We start from the raw sequence: 23662 nt of genomic DNA, 5'->3' as shown, positions 1-23662 counted from the left end.
CGATCGAAGACTCTGATTTAGTCATCTTGCAAGAGCCACACGCAAAGTCCCCAGTATGGAATGTACGCCAAACTTCCGCAGTCTTTCCCGGAAGACTGCGAGATCGATTTCATGAAATAAGCCTGCCAAGCCGCCGCGAGCGCGATATCCACCATGAACGCGATGCTAAGGCGACTCGATTTCATGAGCTCGTCAAAGTAGGCCAGTCGCTCCGCCAAGCCACCCGCGGTGCTATCTTCGAGCAAGAGCCAGTAAATCGACAGGAACCCAACGCCGAGACCGGTACCGCCGAAGACCTTACTCATCAATCCTTTTCGGCCGCCTTGCGTCTCCGTCTCGCCCCAACCGCTTGCCGTCTCGTCTGGCGCCCAATTCGCGCTCACCGGCGTCTTCGCTCGAATGGACATGTACGGCAGCAAAACGGCATTCGTGAGGAACATTCCAATGGACCACAATTTAAGAGCCGGAAGATCCCGTCCGCGCTTATCCATGCAATACAGCGGATAGAGCATGAAGATGAACGCCTCGGCGAAGTTGAACAAACCGAGCGACACCGGATTGACGTACGGGGCGCCCCCCAAAAGATCGATCCCGAACTTATTCAGCAACGGCAGGACGTAGAAAAAGTCCGTGCTCGAGGCGATGACTTCCTGCAGCGTCTCTGGCTTGATGGCGTACGCAGGATCCCCCGGAATGGGATTATCGCTCGGGGACAGGAGCAACACGTACCAATACGCCGCCGCGCCGAGGGCGAACGCGACGCTCGCCGCGACGTTACCCTCGCCACCGCCGCCGCCACCGCTCGCAGCCGGTTCCTCCAACTTCACGCCCTTCTTCGCCGCGATCCGCTTCTTCACCAGCGGCGCCACCGCGCGTATGATTGAAAACGACGCCTCGCCCAGCTTCGCCGGCGACTCCACCACGTCCCGCGCGTACGTCAGCTTCCCATCACCGTTCACCCGGTACAGCGAGCACCCTCGCGCGTTCGGGAACGCTTCACCCATAATCTCTACGTGCCACGTGCACCCGACGCTCGCACCGCTCCCGCTCGTCCACTCGTCGACGACGAACGCCAAGTCATCCGGTATCCCCGAGCACGATTCCTCGAACAGCGCCCTCACGGCCGCCTTACCGACGAACGGCTCGGGAAAGTTAAAATCCTCGTACACGACGTCCTCGGCGACGCACTCGAGCGCGCCGGCGACGTCACGGGCGTTGATACGATCGTACATGGTTGCGATCGTCGCTCGAGCGTCGACGTCGACAGCGGTGACTTTGAGCGAGCGTTTCGGCGCGACGCGCCCGCGCGCGCGGTCGCGGCGTCGCGCGCACGCGCGCGTGGGTGACGTGAAGGCGCGCGCGGGCGCGTCGACGGCGCGCATGGCGATGGGCGACGCGGCGACGTGTGCGGGACGACGCGGCGAGAGGTTGTGATTGCTTGATGATTCTTAAAAGAAATCCAACACGCCGCGTCGCCGGGAACGCGGTTGACTAAGATTTCCGATTAGAAGTCGCCGTTCGGTTCGAACACGTGCCACCATCCGCCGGCGTACTTGGCGTACGGGGCGGTCCACGTCTTGGGCGCCTCGAACGCGTCGGCTTCGACGGGCGCGGCGCTCTTCAAAATATCGCACACCGCGCCCTCGACGCCGCCCTTGTACACCCTATCCATTCGAAGCTTGACGAAATCGTTCCACACCTTATCCGTCGTCACCACCGCGACGCACGGTTGACGAATCTTCTTCTTCACCTCGGGCATGGCGTCCAAAAACGCCGGGTTCGGCACGATCCAAAAATCCTGCTCCTTACCCTTCTCCTTAAAGAACCGTCTGCGCTCGCGCAAAATCTCCGGAAAGTGTTCGTTGTTCTCATCGTTCAACATAAAATCCGCGTTCGCGACGCAATAATAAAACTGCTTCACCTGCGTCTCCCCGCCGCCGCGTCCGCCGTCAGTCGCCCGCCGCGCGGATATCGTCCGCGCCGTCCATCCCTCGCCCACCCCGAATCATCGCTCGATCGTCCATATCGCGCGCGCGGTCGACGCCCGAGTATTCCCCGTTCCTTTTCCCTCCTTTTCCGACCGTCTACGCGCGACGCGCGTCGCGGTACGCGTCCATCATTCGTCGCCATCGCGTCAGCCCTCGCGCGGCATCACATCATCACATCACGCGCACCTCGGTCGACGCCGCGTCCGCGTGCGCGCGCGCACGCACGCGCATTCGATGCGTCGACGTCGTTCGCGCGCGTGCGGGCGCATGCGCGCGCGCGCGGGCGGTCGGCGAGGTCGCTTGGCGAGACATCATCATCATCATCGTCAACGAGGCGACGAGTGGGGATTCGGTGCCCAGAGATGTGGAGGCGGATGCGGATAACGCGTCACGCGCGTCGACGGGAGAAGACGCATTGATGGGAGACGACGTAAACGATGGATCGGTGGATGATGAGATGCCGTTACGCGTCCGCGTGCGCGGTGGGATGGGCGACAGCGGCGGGAACGTGGACGTCGAGGAGGCGGGCGCGGAGCGCGCGGGAGCGCGGGAGCGGGACGCGGCGCGGCGGCGCGGCGGCGCCGCGATCGATGATGAGGTAATCGATCGGAACGGCGGGCTTGAGGGCGTTGGTGATGAAGGCGGCGTCGTAGACACCGGAGAGGACGTTGGAGAGGGTGACGGGGGATGGAGGTGATGGATCGGTGGACTCGGAGTCGGCGGCGCGCCGAGCGGCGGACGCCGCACGCAGCGCGGCGTCGAGACGATCCATCGCTACCCCGCGAAGGACGTTCTCGCACGCGCGATGGATCGTTCGCTCGTTCGTCATAGAACTCGACACCGCGGCAAAGTTCGTGGTGAGACCCTCTAAGAGTTCGTGATCGACGATTTCGCCGTCGGCGTCGACGACGGCGCGCGTCATGACGCACTCGACGCACGCGTCGTTTGGATTCGCCGCGTTCCACGCCGCCAATCGACGCTCAAACGGCGCCCGCTCGCGAATCCACCCAGAATATTTCACGTCCCACGGCTCTCGCGCGCTCCGCGTTCGCGCGTTCGCGACGTCCACGTACGCGCCGACCGAACCCGCGTCGTCTCGCTCCGTCTTTTCGTCGCGCCGAGCGCCGCGCACCAAAACATCCACCACCACCTCACCTCGCGCGTTCGCGTCCACGGCGCGCGCGAGCGCGGTGACGACGACCGCATCGAACCCATCGAACGCGTCGTGCGCCGCGCACGCGTCGAGGGCGACGCGAAGCGCGTCCGCGCACGCCTCGCGCGTCGCCTCTCTCGGCGTCTCCGCCGCGCGCGCGAGTCGCTCGACGTGCGCGCGGGCGTCGTCGAGGACGTACGGTGCGCTCGGAGTCGCCCGTCGCGCCTCGGCGACGGTGTACGCGCCGTCGGGACGCGCAGAGAGGAAATCTCTGGGCCCGCGCGGGACGTCCGAGGCGGGACGCGACGCGGCGGCGACGACCATCGATGCGCCGCGCGTGAAAACGGCGGTCGGGACGTCCAGGGACATGGATTCGACGCGTCACGGAGGCGCGGTCGGCATGCTCGCGCGCGCGGTGAAGTGCGGACGCGCGTTCGGATGCGTGAAACAAAAAGTGGACGGCGCTCGGACGTCCGAGCGCATTATTCAAGTATTAACGAAGACGCATCACTCTTGGTCGTCAGAGGAGGTTTGATTGATCGTTCAGACGCGATCACATGAAGTTTTCGTGCGCCCACATGCCGGCGATGAACGAGGCGATCCAAACGCCCAACTCGGCGGATGGATTGGCGACGGAGGAGACGATCGCCGGACCCGGGCAGATTCCTCCCAAGCCCCAACCCGCGCCGAAGAGAACGCCGCCGATGAGGAGCGGACGATCGATGTTCTTATTCGTCGCGAAGTCAAAGTTGTTATACGAGCACGTGGGTTTGTGCAAACCCGTGTGCGCCTTGGCGAAGCGGATCCCCGCCATGGTCACCGCCATGGCGCCGCCCATGACGAACATCAGACTCGGATCCCACGACGGCTCCAGCACGCTCAGGAACGCGCTCACTTTTGCCGGAGACATCATTCCGCTCACCGCGAGTCCGAGACCGAAGACCAAACCCGCGGCGCCGTCGACGACGACGTCGATGGCGTGCTTCTTCTTCGCGCTCACCTCGGCTTCGCCCTTCCCATCCTTCGGACTCACCGCGATCGCGCGCTTGATGTACACCGCCGCCGCCGCGAAAGCGCACACCGCGGCGGCACCCAACCGCACCCAAAGTTCCACGTCATCACGCTCGGCACCGATCGTCCCTCGCCCCAAGACGTGATGCTTCGAGTCGACGTCCAACGCGGCATTCGTCTGAAAAACCGTCGCGCACGCCGCCCCCGTCGCCATGAACACGAGCGTGTACGCGAAGCTCCTCGGGCTCAACCGCGAATTACCCACGATCCCGTGTCCACTCGTGCATCCGCGTCCCATGGCGGTACCGACGCCCACGAGCGCGCCCGCGATCGCCGCCCGCGCCGCGCTCGGCGTCGTCGCGCTCACATTCTCATCCAACGCGCCCAGCGTCCTCGCGCACGCCCCCGCCGCGACGAGTCCACCGACGAACGCCAGTCTCCAGGGCTCTCGCGCGCCCTTCACCAGACCCTTAAACGCGCCGGAGACGCCGAGCACGCGTCCGGTGAGCGCGAGTTTTCCGATCACGGCGACGCCGAGGAGAATCCCCCCGCCCAGCGCGTGATGCGGCGTGAACGAGAGTTCGGTGGACATGACGACGCGGCGCGACGCGCGTTCGCGTCGACGCGATCGCGCGGGCGCGCGGCGAGGCGTCGCGGTGTCGCGACGCGCGGGTGTCGTGTCGATGCGAATGATTCGAATGATTCGCGTCGACGGACATCGTCTTCAGTGCGCGACGACGAGCGCGCACGCGGTCTCGCGCGCGCGCGGGCGACGACGACGGACGTGATCGACGACGCGACCGCGCGCGAGGGGGGACGATCGCGTCGACGGCGGCGCGCGAGGGGCATTCGTGCGTCACGCGTCACGTGTTGCGTTTCTGGAAACGATCGTCATGGCGTCGGCGGGGGACATGCTCGCGCGCGTGGACTCTTTACTGAAGCGGTGCGTCGAGGCGTTGATGTCGCGCGCGGACGGGAGGGGGGGTGTCGACGCGCGGTGGGTGGAGACGGGAAACGAAGGAGATCTCGAGCGATTCGACGCGCGCCGAGGTTCAAAACGACCGCGCGACTGACGCTTCGTATGCGGTTTTGCGCGCTAGGTACGAGGCGTACCTGCCGAAGCAAGAAACGCACGCGCAGGTGGAGGCGAAGATCGCGAAGATGAAAGGAACGGAGGCGTTTGCGGCCATGTTGGGGGGCGCGGAGACGATTTTGGACGAATTGCTGGAAAAGGCGGCGGCGGTGAAGTCGGAGCGTAATCGCGCGGCGGTGGCGACGCTGAATGCGGAGGTGCGGCGTGGAAAGAATTATTTGCGAGGTGAGATTCCAAAACTTCGGAAAGCTGCGCGGACGAAGGCGGCGGGGACGACGGAGCAGGACGCGGTTGCGATGTTGGAAATCGTGGACGATTTTGAGACGCGCGTCGAGGCCGTCGCAGACGGCGTCACGCGCGGTTTGCCTCCCCAGAAGCGAAAGCCCGCGGGTGGGTACGCGGACCCGCGGCCACGATCAACATCTCGGGCGATCCGGGATCGAGCACGAACCCTTTCGTGAACATGGAGCAGAGCGAATCGAGCGAGGCTTTCAGGCAAGAATTCGAGGCGCGCAAGGCGAAGCAGGATCAAGGTTTGGACGTCATATCCCGCGGATTGGGTGTCTTGAAGGACATCGGAGGAGAGATGACGGAGGAGATGCGTAGGCAACAGCCGATCACGGACGCGATCGAGGACAAGCTCGATAGCGTGAACGCGGAGATTCGCACGGCGAACGCGAGGCTCAAGGACACGGTGACAAAGATGCGATCGTCGAGAAAGTTCTGCGTGGATTGCATGCTCATCTGCGTCATCCTAGGCGTTGCGCTGAGCGTTTACAAGCTCGTCGCGTGATCACTGTACACTGTTTAGTCTCAAAAACTAGCGAGCTGGTGTCTTGTAACCTACTAACGATTCTAGCACCGTAATGAGATGTCAGAGGCACGCTGACTTTACGATAAGAGTTACGTACATTACAAAACGAAAAGACATACTTACAACCACCGCCAATCAGCCACGAGATCGAACACCTCCTCTCTGCGACTCTGCAATGTGAGCGAGTGCCCAGCGTTTGGAAACTTTTTGTGCTCGACTTTCCCGCCCGCGCTCATGGCGAGCTTGACCTGTTGCGTCGCCGCGTCGGGATCCACGACCTCATCTCGCCCGCCCGTGAGGAGTAGTACGGGCGTGGTGAACGACAATCGCACCATTCCGCAATCCTCTGCCCGCGCGCCCGCGTTGTGACGCGTCAGCGCGTACAGCTCCACCCCCGTGCGAAGCGTCACCCCACCCTTGTACGTCAGCTCGTCCGCGTCGCACTGCTTCTGTCCCTCGTCGTCGAAATCCATCTTAGCCGTCCCCTCTGGGGCGTCGTCATCATTCACCTTATCCTGCGGTCTCGATGACACCTCCACCCCGGGCGCGACGATCGCCGCCAACCGTAACGCCGCGAGCGCGACGCCCGGTAAATACAGCTTCATCCGCATCAACGGATTGATCAAAACCACCCGCTCGATCGTCCGCGTCCCGGCCATTTTCAGCTCGTTCGCGGCGTAAATCGCCAGGGCTCCACCCATGGACGACCCCACGATCGTGATCGACTCCGGGGCGTCGCTCGCGTCCAACGCGCGCGCGATCCGCTCGAGCGTCTTCGCTCGCCCCGTCCAAATCCCTCGCACGTCCCCGTGATCACCGCTCGCGCACTCCCCGTGCCCTGGAAGATCGAACGACACGCACGTCGTCCCTCTGATCGCCAACGCGACGCTCATCGCGCGCACGTTTGGATTTCGAGCGTGTGAATTCAATCCGTGGATGATTAACGTGAATTTTGAGCTCGACGCTTCACCCTCTCGACGACGCGGCGAGCACTCTTCGGCGTAGAAATCGACACCGCGCACTTGAGAAATATTCACCCGCGCATCGTCCTCGAGCACGAGTCGTGGCATGACGCGTGAGGACCGCCACGCGTCGAGAACTGTCGTCACTCCCCGCCGCGCGCGTCGCACGAGCGCGTCGAATGATCGTCATCGACGACGATTCGAGCGAAGACGACGAACGAAAAGACGTCGAATCGTTGCTTCGTAAATCGAAGAGTCCGGTGCGCCGTCGCGCGCGTCGATGGCGTCGGAAACGAACGAGCGCGGCGTCCGAGAAGATTCGAGCTGTCGGAGACACCCAGACTGACCCATTTGAAATTCCGCAGACGAAACGGCCGGACGGAACGCCGAGGAAGCGAGCGGTGGTGACGCTCCCGACCGTGATCAACGATAACGATGAAGACGCATCGACGAGCGAGGAGGCGTGGATGAACCGGTTCAAATCGCCGTTGAAACGGGTGGTGGGGGACGCGATGGCGAGCTCGAGCTCGAGCGACGACATCGAAGCGCTCCCAAAGCCGAGACTGAGCGTCGACGCGCGGAAGCGGGAGAGTAAAGAGGATGAAAACGATGGGAACAAGACGGAGGTTAAGGTGGGGGCGAGCGAGGTGACGGAGGAGACGCGAGAGAAAATGGAGGCGGCGACGACGGGCGCGTCTTCGTCCACGCGCGTGGACTTGGTCGCCTCGGCGCACTTGGGAGGGAAGTCCAAGGTTTTATTCGAGATCGAGGGGAACGGCGAGGCCGTCGATCTTGATGGTGATACTGGCGCCGTCGGTCGTTGGCTCGCCGAGAGCGCGCGGTCGCTCAAGGTTGATATGAAGGGTTTGATGTACAACGCGCGCGTGGTTCCGCTCGCGGGCACCGTCGTCGTCGTCGCCGTGAACGGCGACGTCGCTAAGATCGACAGCGTCCACCGCGAGTTCGTGCAGCTTCGAGAAGATCCAGTGGCGAACGCAGGGACTGAAAATTACGGCGTCGGTTCACTGTTCGAGATGACCGACGAAGCCCACGCGGACGGCGACCGAGCCGAAAAAACAGTCACCGGAAAGAAACGCGCGCGCGCCGCCGACGGTCCCAAGCGCGCCACCGCCAAGCGTAAGCCCGCGTCGGCGCGATCAAAATCAACCAAATCCAAACCCCGCGCGCGCGCGAAGAAATGATCCCGACATCGATGCAATATTCTACGTTCCATCCGCCTCGGTCGTCCGCCGCGCCTCGCGCCGCGCCCGCCCGCCCCCGCACTTCGCCGCGCGCGCGATATCCACCGCTCGATCCCGCCCCCCCCCACCGACCGCCCCGACCGTCGAATCGATCGACCCGTCGTGCGTCGCGTCGAGGACGACGCGGCATCACCGCCGGACCCATGTCGGACGCCCGCCGCGTGCACAAGCTCGCCCTCGGCGGGAGTGAAAAGAGACAACGATACGTCATCGAGACCAGAGTCTCCGGGGGCGGACGACTCGGGGTGATTCTCACCGGTTTGCGAAGTCCCGATCGCGTGCTGGCGAGCGCGCCGTCGCCGGGGGTCGCGCTCGCGGCGAATGAATTCGTGTGCGTCGACGCCGACGTCGAGCGCGAGTTGCTCCGGGCGCGGGCGATTCGAATCGTTCGGGAGGTGAACGGCGAGCGCGTGTGCGCGCTGATCACGGAGGGCGACGACGCGGGTGACGGAGGCGCGGACGACGGCGGCGAGAGGGAGAGGGAGACGGCGACGGGGGCGACGCGGGACGCGACGGCGAGCGGCGGCGACGCGTTGGCGATGTTGAGCGGGATCATGAAAGGCGTGAGTCCGCGAGTGGTGCGGAGCGACGACGCGGGATCGATCGCGGTGGATGGTGGGTCGGTGGGTCGGGTGGGTCCCTCGAACGGGGGCGCGCGGGCGAAAACGTCGACGATCATGACTCCGAGGACGGCGAGAGGGAGCGCGCCGGGTCGAGGGACGCCGTCGCCGAGCGCGGGGGGGACACCGGGCTCGAGCACGTCTCTTCCGTTGGGGACGTTTGGTGACGAACGGCGGCAGTCGTTTTTCTCGCCAGCCGCGTTCGCGCCGGCGGCTGACGCCGCGACGCGCGCCGCCGGTCGAGACGACTACATCGAGAGTATGATGAATGATTTTTCCGCCGCTCTTCTGGGCGGGGCGTCCGCTGGCGTCGGTACGGCGGGAGATTTCACCGGCTTGGCTCCGACGTTTGGAGCAACCGTGGACACGCGCGCGGCGGCAAACAGAGACAGAGATCTCCAACCGTTCTTCACCTCGACGAGCTCGCCTGCGAGCGGCGCGCTGGAGGGTGCGTTGGAAGAGAACGTGGACGTCGCGCCGGTGGAAGACGTATCAGGCTTGTACGGCGGTGATTCCAGGGTAGAGGTCGACACGTCTTTGGGCCTCGACGCAACGCCCGCCGAGCTCGCGGATCTCCTGAACAGGTCGCGAATGCTTCGAAACGTGACGAACGAGTTCGGTTTGGACGACGACGTTGGCCTGGGAATCGTCGAGACTGAGCGCGAGATTGATGCCCCGCCGCCGCAAACATCGTCTCAAGAAATTTGCGCCGCATTTAACTTGCGAGGTGAGACGTTCGGTTGCAAAGGGTGCGTCGATCGTCACGTTTGTCAACTTTGCGAATCGCCTCGTCACACATTCGGGCTGTGCCCTTCGCTGTACGCCAGCGTGCACAAGCGCGGCGAGTTACGCGTGTGCCTGGATTATTACTTAAACTCCGTCGATGACACGGGTGGAGCGCTGCGAGGCGGATGGAACCAAGAGAAGCACTCCTGGAGTCTTTGCCCGCGCGGAAAGGAATGCGAACTCGAACACGTATGTGGATCGTGCGGAAAGTGTGGGACAAACGAGCACTTACCTACGTGTCGCCTGCATGCTGTGTTCAACGCGCCTCCACCCGTGGATCTGTGTCGAAAGTATTATCTGCACTCCCTCGGGGACTACTTTAAACTCGAGGGCGACTCGCAAAAATTCAAGGTCGGCGCCAGTGGTGGATGGGCGCTGTGCGCAAAGGGTGACAGGTGCCACTCGCGCCACATCTGTGGACACTGCGGCGAGGAGGGACGGGGGAAGCATAAACCCGAATGCAAACTTAGTTCGGTGTGCGGTGTTGTCCAGGACGCGAACAAGGCGCCGTGCTTCTTATATTACATGAAGTCGATGGCTGGCGTTCGCGAATTTGAAAAGGGTCTCCTCGGCGGTAGCGCAAAGGCGTTTTGTTCTCAGAAGAAGGGCGAATGCACGGGTTATCACGTATGTGGCTCGTGCGGGAAAGAAAACGTCTCTCCGCACAGCGGCGAAGGGCACACGGCGTCGTGTCGCATGAGAACCATCTCGAACGAAGTCGATCCGACGCTCAATCCGAGGACAAAACAGCTGCTCAAAGATTACGAGGAAGAGCTCGATCGCGTTCGTCAGAGCGCGAAATCTCGAGAGACCGCTTCGACGCAGACTCCCATCGTCGAAATGAAGACGACGAAGTCGAGCGAAGCAGACGAGAACGAAATGACGAAGATCGACGTGAAGAGATGTCGTGTACTGAAATCGCAAATAGAAGCCGTCCTGCGCGGAATCGACGATACGATGGATTTGCTCTGCGAGGAGGCGGTCGAGAGAGCGGGAACGGAGGTGAAGAGGAGCGCAAATCCGATGCATCGACTGGAAAAGATTAGGGAAGGACTACGACTGATGGGTGAGTGGACGAAGTGATTCTGATATCGTGTAATGAATCGTGGTAATACAATTCGCAAGGCTGGTCACGTCACGCGGCTGCGCTCTTGCCCGCGGGAAAGCACTCCTTTAGAAGTTTTTTCTGCCGCGCGTTTAGCTTCTTGGGGAAGTCGACCGCTTTGACGCGCACGATGAGATTACCGCGTGCGCCCGTTTTTTGATTCGGCATACCCCGTCCTCGCACAGTGCGAACGAAACCAGCAGGCGTGGGCTCTTCGAATTCGATCGATACCTGTTCGCCATCGACGTGATCGAACCTAAACTTCCATCCCACGAGAGCGCTTCTGAGTGATATCGAGGGAACTTCGTAAACCAAATCATCGCCCTCACGCTTCAAAAACGTGTGTGGACGCTCCTTGATCACCACCACCAAATCGGCGGTTTCGCCCGTGGCCGATTCGTGGCCCTTGCGATCAAACGTCAGCTTGGTACCGCCCTTCCAACCGGGCTTGACATCTAACGAAATCTGCTCATCGCGCTCTGTCATCGATCCATCGCCCGCGCGCACGTTCCTCCTATACATGAACTCCCGTCGACCGCCTCGATACAACTCCTCGAGCGAGAGCGCGATTTCGATCACGCACTCCGGCCTCGCGCGCTTCCGTCCGCCGCCGGTGGGCGAGAAACCTCCAAACGGATCACCCACGCCGCCGAATCCGCCTTGACCGAACCCACCGCCGCCACCACCACCACCGCCGAACAATCGAGAGAACAACGCCTCCGCGTCCGCGCCGGTGAACTCGTGAAACCCTTGACCGCCTCGAGCGGATCCGTTCGACGTCGATCCGAACCCGCCGCCGCCGAATCCGCCGCCACCCCCCCCGCGTCCCGCGTCTCGCGTCGCCGTCTCCGGGGGCACGAATCCAGCCTTCAATCCATCCTCACCGTATCGATCGTACACCGCGCGCTTCGTCCCATCGCTCAGCGTGTCGTACGCCAAACCGATCCTCTTGAACATCTCATCGCTCCCACCCGCGCGATCGGGATGATGTTTCAGCGCCGCGCGCTTGTACGCCTTTTTCAATCGCTCGGCGTCGTTCGCGTCCGCTCTCGAGACGCCGAGGACGTCGTAAAAATCACTCCCCATCGCGCGCGCGGTCGTCGCGCGCGGTCGTGTGCGGGGCGAAGAAAGCGCATGTCGGCAGTGAAGTGGGCACCTTTGAGAGAAGATTCGAGAACACGTGCCTCATGTGATGGGCTCTGGGGCGGGCTAGGCCTCGGCGCCGGATTGGATGGCGGTGAGACCGTTCACGAGCTGGACCTGTAAGAAGCGCGCGCGGGCGACGTCGATCCACACCCCGCGGTCGAGTCGGTCGCGTCGTCCGGGAGGGATGGCGCGCTCGAGGGTGAGGGCGATTTTGGCGCGCTGGAGACGCCACTTGACGACGGCGTTTTGGGATACGTTGGAGTAGGTGTCGCCCATCATCGCGACGAGAAGGTTCAGGAGAACGATGGAGCCGATGATGGTAAAGGAGGCGAGAAGGAGCACGGCGAGGGGTTTTCCGCGCTCCGCGCCCTCGGCGACGTCCTCTTGGAAACCTCCGTCGGCGAGCCACGTGAAGGACGACAGGAGCTGCCCGGCGAAATCCTCAAAGCTTCGCTCGGTCGGTGGGCGAAGGACGATGTAAATGGCGGTGGAGAAGGCGATGAGGAACATGGCCAAGATCAACCCGAATTTGAGCACGTCGTTGATGATTATCTCATGAATCATGACGACGAAGTGTCCAATCGATTGGAAGCCCATAAAGAGACAGCCCACGTAGAACCACGCGAGGAGAAAGGACGACGCCAAGAGCGCGTCTGCCACGACATCGTTGTGGAAACGCGCAACGACAGAAACGATGTACGTGGCGCAAAACATCGTCGAAACCGCGCTTTGGCCACTCCAAACATCTCGACGTACTCCGCAACACTCGCTCCAGAGCCGAAACACGCACACTCCTAAAATTGCCGTCTTCATCGTGTGCGCGACGGTCAATCCAAAACCTTCTAATTCACCTTTTACTACTTCCTTGTGTGGCATGATGTGCACGAACGTCATCGCTAGCACGAACGACACGGCCTGCCACACGCTCGAGATGTACAACTTGCCGATGTACACATCCCATTTTCGCTGAATGAGTTCTCGAATCAACGGCAGTTCCAGTAGATCCTCGTGATCGTTATCGACGATTTCTTTCAATGCGCTTTTCGAACCATTGCTCGTATCCACCTCATACAGAGGCATGCGCTTGCACGTAACCGGTCCGTACGACCACTCCGTCACGCAGCTTCGTTCGATCAAAAACTCAAACATATCCCGAAACCCACTTCGCGCCGCGAATAAAAGCGGTGTGAGGCCATCGGCGTTTAGCATTCGCTCCAAGTCATATTTACTCGCCTCGTTCGCTTGTTCCACCCACCACGAGCACAGCTTATCGTACGCCTCGGGCTGATTGTGCATCACCGCCATGTGCAGGCACGTGTTCCCGTGCGAGTCCTGCGCCGCGGGATCCGCTCCAGCTCGCAACAACACGTCAATGAGATCGCACTGACCCGTGCTTGACGCAAAACTCAGCGCAAATTCGCCGTAGTAACACGGCGAGCCCTTGGCGAAGAACTTTCCGATCGCTCTCGCCTCAAGCAACGTCTTCACATCCGGAGTGTACAGCAACAACCATCGTACGAGCTCGATGTTCTCGTTCACCACCGCGATGTGCAGCGTGGACTCCCCGTTGTACTCCTCCCCCACGTACACGTCGTTCAGCGTCCACGGGTGTCGCTCACCGACGTATTTCGCTGCCATTAACTGTTTCGACGCGTCCAACGAAGACGCGCCTCCGTACAAAATCATCAAGTGGGTCGGCGTCTCCCCCACCGGTCCTCGCTCTCGCAGCGTCTCCGGGTTCGACGTCACGATCGACATCACCCCATCTACATCACCGTTTTTCGTCGCCAACCACAGTCCACCCGCATCCTGTGCGTGCGTCGTTTGCTTTTCGACGTTTCGTTCCCGCGCGCTCGCCGCCGCGTCCTCCGCGTCCTCCAGCGCCTTCGAAATCTTCCCACTCGCCACCCACCACGCGACGACGCCGAGGGCGAGTTCGAGGACGAACGTCCACGCCAGCGCGCTCGCGGCGTCGAGAGGGAAGCGCAGGCGACGCTCGAGCCGCGCGGTCGCTCGCGCGACCGAGGTCAGGGCGAAGAGAAAAACGACCGTTCTCGCGACGTACAGGGCGCGCACGCGCGCGACGATCTCGGCGCGGGAGCGCCGCGACTCGCGCGCGTCGGGCGTGGACATTCGAAGCGGGGCGTCGGAGAGACGTCGGCGACGGAGGCGCCGCGGTCTGAGGCGTCGTTGCAGAGCGCGACGGTTGAAGTACGGCGCGACGCCGCGCGCGCTAATCGGACTACATCTCTAGAGCAGAATGCGGTACTTTTCCTCGCGAGGGACGTCGTTGAAGGTGACGAGGCCGTCGGCGGCGACGGAGGCGTGGGTCCACGGGTCGGCGGAGCTCCACGCGCACGCGCGCACGGAAACGGAGTCGCGCGCGACCCGCCGGGCGACGCATCGAACAGAACTCGACCGATCGCGGCGCGCTTTGGATGGTTTGGAATCATTCGGAAGTGCGTCGTCGTCGCACCACACGCGCGTGGTGCCGTCGGAGCTCGCCGTGAGCGTCAAGGCGTCGTACACGGGATTGTACGCGCACCGCCAAATCCAGTGTTCGTGCCCAGAGACAACCTTCAGCGCGCGCTCGTGCGCGCGCGCGTCCCAAAACTTGAGCAGCCCGTCGTCACCGCACGTCATCATCTCGTGTGGGCGATTCGGGTTGTGTTGAACGTCGCGAGTCTGCTGCACGTGCGCCCGCTCGATTGTTTGCGCCCGACCGCCGCTTCGCGCGTCGAACACCACCACGTCCGCGTCCACGCCGCACGCGAACGATTCCCCACCGTGTGGGTCCCACGATCCCGTCCCAACGCCGTCCTGCGTCGTGTTCATCCCACCCATGACCTCCGATCGCGTCCCGTCCGATCGCGTCTCTCCCGCGGACGCGCACGCGAACGCTCCATCGTCCCTCCGACTCCACGACCGAAACTTAAACTCATCCACCGTCGCCAAACCCCCAGTGTTCGCGTTAAATTTCGCGCACTTCACCGTCTCGAACTCTCTCTCCTCGCTCGCCGAGATTCCGGGGTTTAATCGAAGATCCGTCGTCGTCCCGGTGGACGCGCTCACCGTCGCCGCGCCTCTCGTCCTGCGCGTCTCCAACCCCACGTGCTCGTACGCGACGACGATCGTGGACCCGCTCGCGTCGACATCGATGTCCTCGCACGCTCTGTGCTCCAACGAAACCGAGCGTGACACCGTCGGAGAGCGCGTGTCGGCGCTCAGGGTGATCACGCGAAGGGCGTTGGCCTCGCGCAGCGCATTCGTCGGGACGTAAAACGTGCTCGACTGCAAAGCGCGCTCGTCACCGTGCGAGGCGTCGTCGCTCGGAGCGGCGACGATGGCTCGCGCGCGAGCGCCGAGATCGAGCGTGGTCATCACAACGGATTGCGCGTCGTCGTCTACCGTCGGTTCCGTTGGCGCGTGTATTGGTTGTGATTAAGGAGCGAGAGTGCGTTCGCATTGACAAAGTCGCGCGAGCACGCGGTCTACGTGGTGTACACGAATCTCGAATGATTCTATCTATCTCCTGAGTGTTAAGATGCCCGCGCGCGAGCGCGCGACCGGTGCGCGCGTGCCGGCGTTCACGTCGTGCTTTAGTCAAAGTCCAACAAGTCGCTGATCATGCCAAGGTGTGGGAACTCCTCTTGGATGCCTGGAGACCAGGTCGAAGGATGTCCCATGCCCGGCGGCGGCGCCATGTTCTTCATCGAGGGAGGCGTGCCCAGTGGGTTCACTTGACCCATACCAGGCGGCGCGCCATATCCGTTCATTCCGGGCGGCGCAGACGGAGGTTCGGGAGGACGCTGTGACCCTTGAGCCGCCATGGCGGCGAAAGAGGGTGGCAATCCGCTCGTGCTTCCATGTTGCGGCGAAGCCGGAGCTTGTTCGGACATACGCACCGATCCAGGCGGCGGCGGACCGCGCGGCGGCGGGGGCATGCCGGCGTCGCTCGACGAGGGAGGCGGCGGTCCCGGTGGAAGCGGAGGTTGAGATTTCGCGCTCGCCAAAACCGGCTGCATGCTCGAAGAGACGCTGCCATTCGGACCACCGTTGGACAAAAGACTCGTGCTCGAACCCATGCGGACGAGGTTGGTGGTATCGCCGAGCATGGCCGAGGCCGATTGCGCCGTGCGCGTGACGTCTCCGAGGCCGTGCTGCGTCGTGGATACCTTCTGAGACGACATGCCGACGGAAACCATCTCGCTTCGAAGCTGTAAAATGATATCCTTCGCCTTGTCCAGATCGTTCGTGAGCTGCACACACTCGTTCGTCTTCTCCTCCAGCTGAAGCTCAAGTTGAGAGATTCGCGAGCGCAGCGTGCTCACTTCGTTGGAGAGCGGCGCAGGGATCACCTTGGACGGCGAAGACACTTGCGTCGTCGACCTGACGCGAGTGGGCGTGGACGGGCTTTCTGGCTTGGGGGCAGGGATCGCCTTCGCCGCGGCCTCGGCCGCGGCTTTCGCCTCCGCTTCCTCCTTCGCCCTCTTTGCCGTCTCCTCCATGTCTCTCTTGGCCTTCTCCTCGGCTTCGCGCTTCGCCTTCTCGGCAGCCTTCGCCGCCGCCTTCGCCTCGCGCTCGGCGCGTGCCTCGGCTTCAGCCTTAGCCTTGACTGCTCTCTCGGCTTCTTCCTTCGCGCGCTCTTCAGCCAGCGCGGCCGCCTTGGCAGCCGCCTTGGCGGCGCGCTCGGCTTCTTTTGCGGCTTCAGCCTCTTCACGAATGCGTTGCTCTTCAGCCTCTTGCGCAGCCTTCTCGGCATCTTCGAGCGCCTTCTTCTGCCTTTGACGTTCCTTCTGCTTCTGCTTTTTGCTCTTCTTCGCGCCTTCGAGCTCCTGCGCCAGGCGTTCGGCTTCTTCCTCCTCCCGAATGAGAGCTTCTTGCCGCATCAGCGCCTCGGCTTCGCGGAACGCGATCTCCACGCGATTCACAAACACGTGAGAGAGCACGTACATCTCAATGGTACGCTGGCCAAGCTCAGCTAGGCGTTTTTCGTCGCGCTCAACGGCGTCAGTGGCGGACAAATCGTCCGATACGGACTTCTTATCCTCGTCGTCAGTGTCGAAAGCAGTGCCGTCCGCGGCGCGCTCGAGTGCGGACACGAAGTCACCAGTCAAAACAGCCTTGTTTTGCACCACGCTCATCGCGACCGAGCACTTGTCGGAGGTGCCAACTGAGGTCGCCTTGGTCTCCAGGTCTTCGTCCGCGATATCCAGAGCGCGGCAGCCGCAGTAAAGCGCATCCATGACGAGCGTCGACGTGACTTCCTTTTCGTTGAAGAAGCGCTTGACGATTCCCTTCAAGAGCACGTCAGCCTTTTCCATCGTGATTTCAGCCTTCTCCTTGCCCTCGCGCGAATTCCAGAACTGACGGAGGTTGGACCACTGTTCCTTATCGGCACGCATGGTCATCAGCTTTTCGCGTTTTTCGTCTAAAAATCGTCGGCAAATGCCCTGCGAATCGAAACAAAAAATGCGCGGTCAGTATCGTGAGCCGTTCAAGACGCTTCTCTCTCTCGAGGGCACAACGGCGATTGCCATCGTTCAGATTCTATGGGTGATAGATGTTCATCAGAATATATTGCTCAGAACGAGAAATGCTTGATAAAGGTTTTCATCAGCACGATGGAGTCGACGTCATGTTTCCAAGCAGAACTTCGTACGCACCTCGACGTTCGTAAGGTAAACCCGAACAAGTTCTCTCCTGTACTGCGGATCCAAGCATCTGAACGGTCTCGCGACCTTCTCATGAATCACCTGAACCTGCGCCTTGATAACGAGCGTGTCCGAAACGGTGAACCCGTCGAGAACCTTGGTGAGCTCCATGAACTTCTTCCAGCCCCAGTCGTGCTCTTTCTTGCAGAAGCGATGCAGCGTGTCGCTATACTTCGACTTTTTAGGATCCTTGTTAACGACCGCGATCGTGAACTGCGCGAAATGACTCCATCCCGGAAGAAGCTTGTCGTAATCGGCGACGCACAGGAACAGCGACAAGTGGTTGCTCACATCGCATCCTTGGGGGTAGACCAAAATATACCTACGGCGTCACGAAACACGTTCAATGTCGTTAGTCCCGTCATTTTCATCATTTTCATCGCACATAACCGTCGTCGATGCACCAATCTCATTTCATCATGTCGCGACGTCGTTCACGCACCACTTGTATCCGCCGACCTCGAACACGTTCGATCTCAGCTCCCGCTTACTGATCTCGCTGAAGTTTTCTATCTTCCACGTGAATTTCCCGTACATATTCATCGGTTGCGGGCCTGCGTTGAGTTCGTAAACCGTTCGCGCGTCTCGTCAGTCTCTTTACGCGCTCAAACGTCCCAACGATGTCGCATCGAACCGACTCCTGTGACAGATCCTAGGTCCTCCACCCATCGTCGATGAATCGTCGCGTTTTCGTCCCCGCGTTCGTCCCAAACGCGCTCACAAGTCACGAAATATCGACCGATATCTACAACGCACCCGCATCGTCCTCGCTCGCCCACGGTCCGCCGTCGCTGACGTCCAAAGGCCCTCGTCTCGCTCGCCACTCCGAATCCGCGGGCGAGTCCGGGGTGACGCTCAAAGTGCCATCCCCTTGACCCGCCACGGCGTCTCCGCGGCTGCCACTTCGCCCACCCGACGCGTCTTTTTTCGCGCTCGATTTCCCATCGCTCGAGTCGCCCTTCGCGCCGTCGCTCGCGTCGCTCGAGCCTCCGATCGCCCCCGCGTCGGCGCCCGCGTCGGCGCTCGCGGGCGAGATCGCTCCCGTGGAGTCGTTCGAGCACTCGTCCTCGCTGTCGGGGCCCGTCGGGACGTCCGCCGACGCGTCCGCGCTCGGGCCGTCCGACGCGCGGGCGCGGGACGACATCGCGCGTCGCGGGCGACGGCTCCCGCGTGTGCGGGGCGCGGACAGGGCGCGGGAGGCCGCGCGCGCGCGTTCGCATACTGAACGTCTCGTAAGCCTATGTGTGGGCCCGGAACGCGGGTAGGTTCGTATTTAATGGGCGTCGTCGGGTGTGGTGAAGACATCCGTCGCGACGCGCGCGCGGCGTCGGGACGGGCGAACGGCTACGATGATTCGCGTTGACGATCGGTGCGAACGACGGTGCCGACGAAAGGGAATTTTGAGTCGTCGGTGCGATTGGGGCGACCGAGGACGGCGTCCAACGCGTGGTCGCGCGCGTCGTCGGCGGCGGTCAAGACGCCGGCGCGGGTGAGAAAGACGGATGGCGACGCGCCCGGAAGCGCGCGCGCGATCGCCAATGCGGCGCCCAATTTGGCTTCGATCCCACCCGTGACATCGGTGACGCCGTCGGCGGTTTTAAACGTGGCGGAAGGGACGGCGTCCAGCGGAGCGTCTCGACGAGGATCGACGAGCGGCGCCGCGCGGACGCACCGCCACGCGGGCGACGCGTCGCCGTCATCGCTGTCGCCGTCGACGACGATCTCCCGAAGGAGCACGGCATCTTCACCGGGCGCGATCGTAAGCGCGCTAGTGTCGCTCGGATTGGTGATCGGAGCGCATCGAGGCGGCGACGCGTACACGCCCCAGACGTCGCTCAGAAACACCACGCGAGCGCGCGCGGCGAATCCATCCTCGATCGCCCACCGGGCGCACCACGCCACGATGTCATCACCGCTCAAAACCGACGTTCCCTGCACGTCATCGATCACGACGTCGCCGTGAATCACCGGAACCGCACCGTCTCGTAACAAATCGAACACGCCGCCGCGTCCGCTCGTCGACGCCTCCGCCTCCGCGCCTCTCCCGCGCGTGTGCCATCCCACCTCGCTCGGCGTCACCCCCACCGCCCGCACACCGTTCTCGCGTAGCGCATCGACCACGATTCCGTTCAGCGTTCGAACCGCCGCGCGCGTGGCCTCGACGCCGCGCGCGAACGTCTCGTCTTCTACATCGCCTCCGCGCGCGCACCCGCACGCCGCCGCCTCCGCTGCGCACGCGAACGTCGACGCGCGTCGTCAGTCCCAGATCGTCATACCATCGCGCATCCTCGCGCTCGACGCGCGGAACGAGCGAGCGAGCGCGCACCGTGTCCGAACGACCCAGCACCGTGCGCGACGATCAAAGTCTCTCCACGCGCCGTCGCCTCTCTCACGACGCTCGCGCACGCGCGTAACCCCGGCGCATCGATCTTACGACTCGAGCGCTTATCCGTGATCGCGGCGCCGCCGAGTTTGACCACGACGACGCGTCTTATCGGGACGTCGAGCGCCATGGCGTGCCGCTGTCCGGTTCGCTCGGAAGTTAAAACGTCACAATACCGCGATGCCCGTCACCGCGCGCGCCGCGATGGCGACCCCGTCGTCGTCTCCGGGGCGTCGTGATCCCGCTCGATCGCGCGAGGGGCGCGCGCGGGCCCGCGCGCGCTCGAGGGCGACGCATCGGAGACGCGCGCGCGACGATTCGTTCCAAAACGTCATCGCGCTCGCTCTCGGCGCCGCGCTCGCGCTCAATCCGACGTTTCCGGACGACGCGCGCGCGGAGTTCTACATCGAGGATGTTCCGAGCGCGTTGCGCTCGAGCGAGGGGGCGTCGAGCTCGCGCGGAGAGGGCGTGAAGTCGCTGAGCGCGTTGACGGGCGGCGCGAAGAAGAAAGAGGTCACCTCGTGCGTGAGTAAGTGCGTGGTCACGTGCGCGCGCGGGAGCGGTATGAGTGGTCCGGGTTTGGGACCCGCGTCGTTGCGTCGAGATCCGGTGGTGTTCAAGGAGGGGTTTCGAAGTCGCGAGTATTGTTTGAGGGAGTGCTCCGAGGTGTGCTCCAGAGCGATAAACGGAGACGGCGCGCGCGCGAAGTGAAGCCGCGATCGACGCCGACCGGGACGAGGACGCGATCAAACCTTCCTTAGATTTTTTATTTCTAGAATTCAACCGCTCGCCGCCCGTGGAATCGCGTGGGCCCGTCTCCTCGTCGTCGCCGCGACGCTATTCTGGCATTTGAACGTTTCTGTGACAAGATGCGATGTGTCGCGCCGCCGCCACTTATCCGCACTTCTCGCCGTGCGACCGCCCTCGCGCGTCGTCACGATGCGGCAGCGCGTGAAAACGACGTTCGCGCTCGTCGTCGCGATCGCGCTCGCCCTCGGCGTCGCCCGCGTCGACGCGTTCGAGACGCTGACGTCACGATTGGCTGCCATGGGCTCAAAGTCGGATTTTATGTCGACGTTTACGGACCTCGCGCTGTCCGTCGAACGACGGGTCGACGGAGCGATCGAGAAGGTTTGGAGCGAGATCTTGGAGCGATTCCACCCGTTCGTGATCGCGGGACCCCTGACGTTCGCGTATCATGAGCTGGTGTACTTCGGCGCGTGGATGCCGTGGTTGGCGATGGATCGATTCGAGTACTTCCAAAAGTGGAAGATCCAGCGAGAGAAGCGCCCGAGCGCGGAGATGGTGATGAAGTGTGTGGTGAAGCTGTTGAAATCGCACGTGTTCGTGCAGTTGCCGATGCAGATGATGTTTTATTTCGTGGCGCCTTACTTTGGATTTTCGCTCGCGCTCGAGGCGCTGCCGAAATCAAGGGATTTCTTGTGGCAGATTCCCGTCTTCTTCGTCATTGAGGACTTTTATTTTTACTGGATTCATAGATTCTTGCATCACAAGCGCGTGTACAAGTACGTGCACAAGGTTCATCATGAGCACAAGTATCCGTTCGGGATTGCGGCGGAGTATGCTCATCCGGTGGAGACCTTCTTCTTAGGCATCGGTACCTTGCTCGGCCCGCTGTTCTTCGCCAAGCACATGGTAACCTTGTGGGTGTGGTTATTTTTCCGTCTCCTCGAGACAGTGGAGGATCACTCTGGGTACGATGTGCCGTGGAACCCGACCAATCTGATTCCGTTCTGGGGCGGCGCTGTGCACCACGATTTCCACCACAAGACGTTTGAGGGGCCGTATTCGAGCGTCTTCACCTGGTGCGACTGGATGTTTGGCACGGATAAGGAGTTTAGGGCGCATCAGGCCAAGCTTCGAGGTGGTAAGGAGTCGTGGGCGTACCCGGCGGTGTTCCGAGGGGCACCAAACGACCAGGCCCTGGCTGAGACGCGCGCCACCACAAAAAAGCTCGACTAGTCTCGTGTTTTTCCAGTTGAAAGAATCTCGTTAATCGTGATTTATTGCAATAATAATTTTAAATTCGTGCGCGTCGGATAACGCGCTCGCTTCTTCAGACGTTTTGTAAGTTCTCACAGCTCATCCTTGACCGACTCGGCTTCCGTTGCGGCGTCGGCGTCGATCGTCGGCTCAGCGTTCGTGAACTCCTCCTTAGCGCCTTCATCGGTGGCGTTCGATTCGACCTCAGTGGAATCGGCCTCGACAGTCGTCGCGTTCGCGTCCGTCGCGTTCGCGTCCGTCGCGTTGAGATCAACCTTCGGAGGCTTCGGCTTCGACTTTTTCTTCATCTTTGAAAACTTCGTTTCGATCGGACGCATGCGGACCTTAATCTCCGCCGACTCGAGCGACGGCGCGTCCGTCACCGCCAACTTGTCTTGAGCGACGACTTTCTCGTCGAGCCATGCTTCGAATTCTTTGACCTCGACGAGCAAATCGGCGACGTGCGTCTCGTTCAACCACGGTTTCTTCTCGGGCCAGGACTCAATCTCTGGCGTCGCCTTCGCTACGAACGCCCGCGCCTTGGTAATCATCTCCGGTCGTCGAATCTGCTCTTTCGCGCGGAACTCGATGGCGTCACCCTTCGTCTTCAGATCGTCGTGCGTCTTCTTGTACTCCGCCGCGCTGGCGTGCGCACCGTCCATGTACAACCAATCCTCCTTCTCCATGAGCTCCTCCTTCAGAGCCTCGCGCTGCTCCTCCGTCGTCACGGCTTGAATCTCATCCTCGTCGAGTTTAGCGCGCGTGGAGTAAATATACGACTCGAGGTTGCTCTTCGCCGCCTCTTGTTCTCGCTTGGCTTCGTCAATCTTTCGAAGTTCGTCGAGAACCTTGATGGACGCCCCGAGCTGCGCCTGCGTCATTGGCTCCATGTCCAAGCCGGACACCTTGACGGTAAGCGGAGTCTTGAAGACGCGTCGGCGCATTTTCATCTTCGGCGCTTCCTCTTCAGGCGTTTCCTTCTCCTTGACGGCGGGTTCTTCCGCCTCGGCGGCGGATTCTTCCTCCTTGACGTCTTCGGTGGTGTTCTCCGCGGCGTTTTCCGCCGTCGAATTTGCGTCCTCTGATGTCAAGTTTGTGGACGTCACGTTCGCCTTCTTGAGCGTCTTCTTCGGCTTCTCCGGGACGTAATCGATGATTTCAACCGCGTAAACCGCCTCCTCGACGTCCAAGACGCCATGGGCATCGAACTCAAAGTACACGTTCATCTTACCGACGGTGTCGTTGTACTTGGCCATGGCTTCCTTCACCCCAGTCACCTCCACGATCATCACCTGATCGGTGTCCGTGCCCGGTGGGAGGGGAGTGCCTTCGGAGACTTCGAGTTTTACGGTAAAAGTCGCGTCCGCCGTGCGATTGAGAAGCTGCACGCGGCGGCGCAGAGGTGCGGAGGCGAACGCCGGCACGAGCGATTCTATTTCACCCGAAGTGAAATCATCGCTCGGCGACACAGAGTACGTCATTCCGTGCGGCATCGCGTCCGACGCCCCGAATTTGCGCATCCGGAACGTCGTAGACATGTTCGCCGCGAACAATCCGGCGCCCATGGCCACAGCTTCGTCGGCGTCGAGGTGGACATCAAACTTGCGGCCATTGATGGCCT

At 62.1% G+C, this 23662-nt stretch overlaps 16 protein-coding genes across 16 annotated transcripts; 5 read left to right on the top strand and 11 right to left on the bottom strand.

Moving 5' to 3' along the window:
* Positions 1-17: 17 nt before the first annotated feature.
* On the bottom strand, positions 18-1382 carry OT_ostta05g04540 (unnamed product; the record flags this gene model as incomplete). Its single annotated transcript, XM_003079518.2, has 1 exon — positions 18-1382. The coding sequence occupies one exon, from the start codon at positions 1380-1382 to the stop codon at positions 18-20; it is 1365 nt and encodes a 454-aa protein (XP_003079566.2).
* Positions 1383-1504: 122 nt separating this feature from the next.
* On the bottom strand, positions 1505-2219 carry OT_ostta05g04530 (Uncharacterised protein family Ycf54; the record flags this gene model as incomplete). The annotated part of the gene is made up of 2 exons (XM_022984366.1): positions 1505-1921; positions 2175-2219. 2 exons carry the CDS (start codon positions 2217-2219, stop codon positions 1505-1507), a joined length of 462 nt encoding a protein of 153 aa, XP_022839105.1.
* Positions 2220-2451: 232 nt separating this feature from the next.
* On the bottom strand, positions 2452-3510 carry OT_ostta05g04520 (unnamed product; the record flags this gene model as incomplete). The annotated part of the gene is made up of 1 exon (XM_003079516.2): positions 2452-3510. The coding sequence occupies one exon, from the start codon at positions 3508-3510 to the stop codon at positions 2452-2454; it is 1059 nt and encodes a 352-aa protein (XP_003079564.2).
* Positions 3511-3694: 184 nt separating this feature from the next.
* OT_ostta05g04510 (Domain of unknown function DUF4341) lies at positions 3695-4744 on the bottom strand (the record flags this gene model as incomplete). Its single annotated transcript, XM_022984365.1, has 1 exon — positions 3695-4744. The coding sequence occupies one exon, from the start codon at positions 4742-4744 to the stop codon at positions 3695-3697; it is 1050 nt and encodes a 349-aa protein (XP_022839104.1).
* Positions 4745-5045: 301 nt separating this feature from the next.
* Positions 5046-6038, top strand: OT_ostta05g04500 (Target SNARE coiled-coil domain; the record flags this gene model as incomplete). The annotated part of the gene is made up of 3 exons (XM_022984364.1): positions 5046-5095; positions 5253-5572; positions 5620-6038. 3 exons carry the CDS (start codon positions 5046-5048, stop codon positions 6036-6038), a joined length of 789 nt encoding a protein of 262 aa, XP_022839103.1.
* Positions 6039-6178: 140 nt separating this feature from the next.
* On the bottom strand, positions 6179-6952 carry OT_ostta05g04490 (unnamed product; the record flags this gene model as incomplete). The annotated part of the gene is made up of 1 exon (XM_003079514.2): positions 6179-6952. The coding sequence occupies one exon, from the start codon at positions 6950-6952 to the stop codon at positions 6179-6181; it is 774 nt and encodes a 257-aa protein (XP_003079562.2).
* A 581-nt stretch (positions 6953-7533) lies between these two features.
* On the top strand, positions 7534-8223 carry OT_ostta05g04480 (unnamed product; the record flags this gene model as incomplete). The annotated part of the gene is made up of 1 exon (XM_003079513.1): positions 7534-8223. The coding sequence occupies one exon, from the start codon at positions 7534-7536 to the stop codon at positions 8221-8223; it is 690 nt and encodes a 229-aa protein (XP_003079561.1).
* Positions 8224-8426: 203 nt separating this feature from the next.
* OT_ostta05g04470 (unnamed product) lies at positions 8427-10772 on the top strand (the record flags this gene model as incomplete). Its single annotated transcript, XM_003079511.2, has 1 exon — positions 8427-10772. One exon carries the CDS (start codon positions 8427-8429, stop codon positions 10770-10772), a length of 2346 nt encoding a protein of 781 aa, XP_003079559.2.
* A 52-nt stretch (positions 10773-10824) lies between these two features.
* Positions 10825-11880, bottom strand: OT_ostta05g04460 (HSP40/DnaJ peptide-binding; the record flags this gene model as incomplete). Its single annotated transcript, XM_022984363.1, has 1 exon — positions 10825-11880. One exon carries the CDS (start codon positions 11878-11880, stop codon positions 10825-10827), a length of 1056 nt encoding a protein of 351 aa, XP_022839102.1.
* Positions 11881-12003: 123 nt separating this feature from the next.
* On the bottom strand, positions 12004-14073 carry OT_ostta05g04450 (Ankyrin repeat; the record flags this gene model as incomplete). The annotated part of the gene is made up of 1 exon (XM_022984362.1): positions 12004-14073. The coding sequence occupies one exon, from the start codon at positions 14071-14073 to the stop codon at positions 12004-12006; it is 2070 nt and encodes a 689-aa protein (XP_022839101.1).
* Positions 14074-14190: 117 nt separating this feature from the next.
* On the bottom strand, positions 14191-15321 carry OT_ostta05g04440 (WD40 repeat; the record flags this gene model as incomplete). The annotated part of the gene is made up of 1 exon (XM_022984361.1): positions 14191-15321. The coding sequence occupies one exon, from the start codon at positions 15319-15321 to the stop codon at positions 14191-14193; it is 1131 nt and encodes a 376-aa protein (XP_022839100.1).
* Positions 15322-15539: 218 nt separating this feature from the next.
* OT_ostta05g04430 (MATH) lies at positions 15540-18798 on the bottom strand (the record flags this gene model as incomplete). Its single annotated transcript, XM_022984360.1, has 4 exons — positions 15540-17393; positions 17607-17976; positions 18097-18208; positions 18411-18798. The coding sequence occupies 4 exons, from the start codon at positions 18796-18798 to the stop codon at positions 15540-15542; spliced, it is 2724 nt and encodes a 907-aa protein (XP_022839099.1).
* A 200-nt stretch (positions 18799-18998) lies between these two features.
* On the bottom strand, positions 18999-20167 carry OT_ostta05g04420 (Aspartate/glutamate/uridylate kinase; the record flags this gene model as incomplete). Its single annotated transcript, XM_003079504.1, has 2 exons — positions 18999-19882; positions 19981-20167. 2 exons carry the CDS (start codon positions 20165-20167, stop codon positions 18999-19001), a joined length of 1071 nt encoding a protein of 356 aa, XP_003079552.1.
* A 74-nt stretch (positions 20168-20241) lies between these two features.
* OT_ostta05g04415 (hypothetical protein) lies at positions 20242-20748 on the top strand (the record flags this gene model as incomplete). The annotated part of the gene is made up of 1 exon (XM_003079503.1): positions 20242-20748. The coding sequence occupies one exon, from the start codon at positions 20242-20244 to the stop codon at positions 20746-20748; it is 507 nt and encodes a 168-aa protein (XP_003079551.1).
* A 228-nt stretch (positions 20749-20976) lies between these two features.
* OT_ostta05g04410 (Fatty acid hydroxylase) lies at positions 20977-22020 on the top strand (the record flags this gene model as incomplete). Its single annotated transcript, XM_003079501.2, has 1 exon — positions 20977-22020. One exon carries the CDS (start codon positions 20977-20979, stop codon positions 22018-22020), a length of 1044 nt encoding a protein of 347 aa, XP_003079549.2.
* A 113-nt stretch (positions 22021-22133) lies between these two features.
* On the bottom strand, positions 22134-23662 carry OT_ostta05g04400 (Heat shock protein 70 family; the record flags this gene model as incomplete). The annotated part of the gene is made up of 1 exon (XM_003079500.2): positions 22134-23662. A coding segment is annotated over one exon (1529 nt), but the record flags the coding sequence as incomplete, so codon positions are not given.

Source organism: Ostreococcus tauri, assembly GCF_000214015.3.
Source record: "Ostreococcus tauri WGS project CAID00000000 data, contig chromosome 05, whole genome shotgun sequence".
NCBI lineage: Eukaryota > Viridiplantae > Chlorophyta > Mamiellophyceae > Mamiellales > Bathycoccaceae > Ostreococcus > Ostreococcus tauri.
This window is presented reverse-complemented; position numbering and strand designations above follow the sequence as displayed.